Source organism: Octopus bimaculoides, chromosome 7, assembly GCF_046866305.1.
Source record: "Octopus bimaculoides isolate indiv1 chromosome 7, ASM4686630v1, whole genome shotgun sequence".
In the NCBI taxonomy this organism is placed as follows: domain Eukaryota; kingdom Metazoa; phylum Mollusca; class Cephalopoda; order Octopoda; family Octopodidae; genus Octopus; species Octopus bimaculoides.
The window spans coordinates 59,907,339-59,913,665 of NC_142934.1; the positions used below are offsets into that span (position 1 = coordinate 59,907,339).

General features: G+C 33.9%; 1 protein-coding gene across 4 annotated transcripts in view; it reads left to right on the plus strand.

The window, feature by feature from the left end:
- Nucleotides 1–6,327, plus strand: part of LOC106875022 (glutamine--fructose-6-phosphate aminotransferase [isomerizing] 2) — a 68,674-nt gene that overhangs the window by 21,288 nt on the left and 41,059 nt on the right. For all 4 annotated transcript variants that reach the window (XM_089355375.1, XM_089355376.1, XM_014922974.3 and 1 more), the window contains exons 4-8: nt 251–376; nt 479–537; nt 3,216–3,350; nt 3,573–3,634; nt 4,807–4,886. In XM_089355375.1, coding sequence (XP_089211501.1) covers nt 251–376; nt 479–537; nt 3,216–3,350; nt 3,573–3,634; nt 4,807–4,886 — 462 coding nt within the window. The remainder of the gene's footprint in view (nt 1–250; nt 377–478; nt 538–3,215; nt 3,351–3,572; nt 3,635–4,806; nt 4,887–6,327) is intronic.

A 6,327-nucleotide genomic window follows, 5' to 3' on the forward strand; every position in this document is an offset into this window, starting at 1 on the left:
ATAGTTGTAAATAAGTGTCACTGTCATACAGATAGTGCCCTTTGTATTCAATCTTCCATGAAAACATGTCTGGCCATGGAGAAATATTATTTTCCTTAGAAAAGGTTCTTTATGGGAAGAGAATCTGACTGTGGTAAAATCTGCATCTGTCTGACCCTTCCTGTCATGGAAAAGTGGACATTAAAATGATGATGATGATGACATATATGTATATAAATCTGAGTGGATATATAATCATTTCTTTTTTCAGATTCCACACCTGTAGATTTTGATGCAGTGTCTACCTGTCATATTGGTATTTCTCATACACGTTGGGCAACACATGGCGAGCCAAATTCCACAAACAGCCATCCTCAGAGATCTGGGCTGAATAATGGTAAGTTACTAAATTTTCCAAAACTATTTTTGTTTGTTTTTGAGAGATCTAAACTTTTGTTTAACTTACTAACTTCATTTATTCTCATTTTGTTTTTCCTAGAATTCATTTGTGTCCATAATGGAATTATCACAAACTACAAAGATTTAAAATCCTTTTTGGTAAGTTTCTATATCTCTATTTAGTTTTTAATCCTCTGTGGTACATATGTGCTTTAATATTTACTGAAATTCTATCAAGCACAACTGACCAATTCAGTTGTTGGTTAATGGTTTGGTTTTTGAATAGAGAACTTTTACTGTTTCAGCCCACTTAACTGCATCAACACTAGAAGCACTATCTACTGAGCCTTCTGTTAACTTGCCTTTCATCATTTCAGGATTGATAAAATAAGTTACTTGCCAATCACTGTTGTTGTTGGCACTCCGTCGCTTACAACGTCGAGGGTTCCAGTTGATCCGATCAATGGAACAGCCTACTCATGAAACTAACGTGCAAGTAGCTGAGCACTCCACAGACACGTGTACCCTTAACGTAGTTCTCGGGGATATTCAGCGTGACACAGTGTGACAAGGCTGACCCTTTGAATTACAGGCACAACAGAAACAGGAAGTAAGAGTGAGAGAAAGTTGTGGCGAAAGAGTACAGCAGGGTTCGCCACCATCCCCTGCTGGAGCCTCATGGAGCTTTTAGGTGTTTTCGCTCAATAAACACTCACAACACCCGGTCTGGGAATCGAAACCGCGATCCTATGACCGCGAGTCCGCTGCCCTAACCACTGGGCCATTGCGCCTCCACTGCCAATCCCTAGAGTTAATACATTAAACTAACCTAAGGCAGTCAGGTGAAAGAATTATTAGCACACTGGACAAAATACTTGGCAGCATTTCATCTGTCTCTTGATATTCCACCAATGTCGGCTTTGCCTTTCATCCTTTCAGAGTCAATAAAATAAGTACCGGTTGAGTACCAGGGTCAATGTAATCAACTTACCTCCTTCCCTGTAATTGCTAGCCTTTTGCCAAAATTTGAAATCAGTATATTAAACTAACTTCTTACCCAAATTTTTAGCCTTGTACCTATATTAAAAACACTTATATGATACTTTTTCAACATGGCTCTGTTTAGTTAATTCTATAACTATCATGCTAAAGTATGTAAATTATTACTTACGATGCAGTCTCTGCCTGGTGCTCAGTCTAATAGAAATAACAGATACTGCTTCCTCCTCATTACATCATTTTGTTTTTTGTTTTTTTAATTTTGGGACATATTAGATAATGTAGTCCTCCAAACACAGAAAACGAAAAGACTGGTTGGTGATACTGGAATGCTTTCAATCACAAGCTTGTGTGGCTTATAGTGACCTGGGGCTAAACAACAACATAGAAAAAAATTCAAAAGACATAATGGATGAGTAACTTATTCCCCAACCGGGCACACACACACATGTACACTATTTTAAAAGCCTTCATGTGAATATTCATATTTTTCAGTCATGTTCAGGTCCTGAACTCTTTTTTCCTCTCTACTAAATACATTGTCTCCTTATATAAAATACTGATTGTATCACACACAATTTCACTGTAAGATGAGGGCCATTGTAAACCAAATATCTTAAGCATCTTACTGGAAATGTATACTAGTGATTCAGATATGTTGAGAACCAACACAGAAAGGTAACTCCCGTCTCAATTATTCCCACCTTTTCTACAGCAAGAAACCTGCTCCAGCTTCTTTCGTCCTTTAATTTCCCACCACCTAGCACACAACCACCTCCTTCACTAGCCACACTCAATCAAAAGTCTTGTGAGCTACTTGATGACCTCAGTGGTGCTGATGCTACAGAAAAACACCCAGTACACCTTGGTAATTGATTGGCATTAGAATGGGCATTCAACTGTAGAAATTATACCAAAGTGGACACTGAAGTGTGATTACAGTCCTCACCCATCAAATCCAATCAAGCCACCCAACTCAGCATAGAAGATGGATATTAAAAGATGAAGATGATGATTAATACTAATTATCACAAGTCTCTTGCCTCAGTTATATAACCATAATACATGTGTAGAGTTTTAGTCACTGATATTGGGAGAAGCGGTAGATAGTATTCAAGTAATATGTACTCAAGGCCTCCAACACAGATTGTGACAGTGCAAAACATGGAACCTGTTTTTTAGGCTCCAAGCAGAATGGATCTGTCAATATTTCTAGCAGCTAGGTTTTTTTCTTTTCTTTTTTTTTTACATGCAGTGAGTGGCCCCAGCAGATAGTTACAGACCTATGTCTGGCTTGTCCCCGAGTGATATACGAGCTGAAATCCTCATCCATCTCTTATAGGCTTAGTATGAGCTCCATATTTTGTTTTGGTGCTCTTTACTCACACCTAATGTGGGGGCTTGCTCCTCCTGTCCCCAAATTATTACTATTCACTATATTTCAATTTTTTTATTTTTTTATCCAAAAATAAAACCACTTGTCCCTATTTAGTCACTTGCTAGATTTAACAATAATAATAACGATAACAATGATGGAAAAATGATAATAAACTCTGTCTTTTAAAAAATAAGATCACATATTTTCATCCTTTTAATACCAAAGTTGTATGTTACAAATTTCATGTTGGTTTATGTTCCAAATACATCTTTTTGTTTTTATTTCATTATTTTTGTTCATTATTTTCAAAGTAAATTGAAATAATTGCTTTATTTTACCAAATGCTATGGTAGTGAAATAATTAAATCTTAAACCCTAGAATAAAAATAGTATGATCAGATAAGAATTGTGTTATTTACATTCATACTTTCCTTTTTTTTTCCCCCCCTTTTTTCCATAGGAAAGTAAAGGTTTTGATTTTGAATCCGAAACTGATACTGAAACCATTGCTAAGCTTGTCAAACATCTCTATGACAAACACAAGGAAAACAAGCTTACATTTAGGGAATTGATTGAAATGACTTGTCAACAACTCGTGAGTTTACAGGACTTTTTTTTTTTTTTAATTTCATCGTTTTTGTTTATAATTTAAAAACAAAAATAATTTTTTGTATTTTCAAACTTTGTTCATTAAAATAATAATTTAACATAGCCATAGAAAATCAGACCCAACAAATTCTACCTGACCCATGCAAGCATGGAAAAGTGGACAGTAAATAATGATGATAGTAATAAAATAAATTTATTTTTTCTGCAGGAGGGAGCCTATGCTTTGGCTTTTATGAGCACAAACTATCCAGGAGAATGTGTCGTAACACGGTAAGTTCTTGTTTTCAGATGTTTACATACAAAAGAAATTATTGTGCATATTAATTGATGATTAAACATTGAGATAATTGGTTGTGTGAATTGTGTAACTACATACTATTAGCAGAAAGAGTTGATAGTTCATTTCTCCTTAGAAACACTACATTATTCCTAGGAATAAACTGTATAACTATCTCTATGATCCAGGCTACCTATAACTTAGATAACTTAAGTTTCAACCAGTATAGGCCCAGGCCATGTCTAACTTAATAGCACCACCTGGTAAGGGTGCACATTGTTGCTATACAGTGTAAGCATTATAATTGCTATACTGAGTTGAAAATGTACTGTGAGTTTAAATATGGATTGAGGATGTATTTCAGTGTTAGAGTAGATAAAGTGTTAGGCATTCATATCAACTCTGAGTTTGTATTGTCTGTGGTATACTACTTCACCTTGTTTTCCAGCATGCAAGTTGAATTTTTCAGACAAAACTTTACAGCCAAAGAAGGTAGGTTAACCTCTCCACCAAGATGACTTTGGAAGACCAAAAATTCCATATAAAATGCATCAGAATTTGGAAAGATGGTGCCGATGTTTAAATGTTTACTCTACATTTTTATACTATATACTAAGTGAACTTGTTTGCTAGAAAATATGTTAGCAACAAAGTTAAGAAAAACAACTGTGGTAAACTTTGAGTGTAAAGATGTTAAGTATTTTACTAGTCTACAGATCCTACATCCAGTCTTCTTCTCATAAAGCAAGAGAAATAGATTGCTTGACCAACAAATTATATAACAATAATTATAATGATGATAATTAAAAAAGAAAAAGTTACCAAAGGTTTTTTTTCTTAGTTCTTTTGTGATGATATGCCAGTAAAAATCAGACTGGAAATAAAAATTGAAGTGATGTGTATTGTTGATTAACATTCCAGATGGTGTCCTTCACTGAGGAACATAAACCTAAACACTTGTCTCTACTTTATTTCACAACACAACATACTTAATTCACTTGATTACTATTTTGTTTTCCACATTTACATTTGTAATCAATCAAGCAATAAAAAGGACTAATATTTTCCTTTGTGATCTAAATATTTGTTCATATTAATTGCTCATATGTTGGTTTGACTTATCAAACACAAATATTATCTTGTTATTTTGTCACATTATTTACAGACGTGGAAGTCCTTTACTGATAGGAATCAAAAGTAACTCTAAATTAACAACAGACAACATTCCTGTTTTGTATAGCAAAGGTTAGTTACATCAGCTAAATAAGAACTTTGTTTGATGTTTTGTTTATTTCCATTTTTTTTTCAATTTTCAAAGCATGTTTTAGCATGTAAGTCTTTTCTGTTAAGTGTTGCATTTCATAACGTGTGATGTATGTATGATTTCATTTCCCTTTTTGCTGTATAACATTTTTATTTAATACAAAGGTTTATAAGCACACAATTTATTTTTTACCACTTATCAGGTTTACATACCATTTTTTTTAAACCTTCCTTGTAAATAATACTTTAGAGAGGGTGGACTTTGAATTGTACATGATACAGGATATCAGTGATAAAACAAACAGCCTATCAAGGATTAAAGGAGATTTTTCCATTCATAAAAGAAATAGTCCTTTTACAAGGAATGAAGTAAATTCAAAATCTCCTTTGATAGTTAAGATAGCAGTCATTTTTATTTGATTTCAATACATTCCCTTATCCATTTTCTTAAAATAGTATCTTTGTCATAGTCATGATGCTCTGCTTTAGTTAGAATTAAAAGACCTTGTTCAATGAAATGAATTATTATTGAATTAAATTTGACACAAAATCACTAGATCTTAGACTCAATTTTTGTTTCTATCTACATTAATAAAATATGATAAGCAATGTTAAATCTCTGAACAAGGTATTAACAGTAACTGCACGACAAGGTGAAGTATATTTGCCACTTAAATGTGGCTGACCCCTAAGGGTGGATGTTACTGTTGCTTTTAGCACCAGGAGAACATCTCCTCCAGCTGGCTATTGACACACATCTGTGTCCTGTCTGCATTTGCAAAGGGAAGTCATCCTTCCCATCATGATCTGCGATACGTACGGACTCGAGTTTCTGGGTATTTACCCATCCTCAGCGCACGACAATCACCGACCTTCGATGCGAATAATGTCCCGATGCAAATGCGTATATACTTTTTCCAGTGAAAATCTTCACTGATCTCGAAAAAGGGATAGTTTTCACAAAAAAAAAAAAAAAAAAATCCTGCATAAGTAAATGTTTTGCAAAATTATATTTACCAAAACAACAATTTCGATTTCTTCTTATCTTTCTTTTACTTTATACAACTCATCAATGTTTAGTAAGCACCCTTCAAAATAAGTGTGCAGTTACTCTCATCAAAGAAAAATGTTTTAAAGACCATAGTTAGGACAACCCATTAGATCAATTAGAATATTTTATAAATTGCGAAATTTCTGAAATACTAAATCTGTGGGAGTACAATTACTGTGAGGTTATGGTGTTGTGCTACTTACCAAATGATCATAAACGCAACTCTCTGAGAGCAATTTCATTGTGATATCCTTATCTCTCCAGCAAAATATATAATTTAAATGGATATTATGGAGTGGTTCATTATTTCTAACTTCAGTAGTATGCTACCACTATATCACTAATTCCTTAACTTCTAAGTATATTGGATGT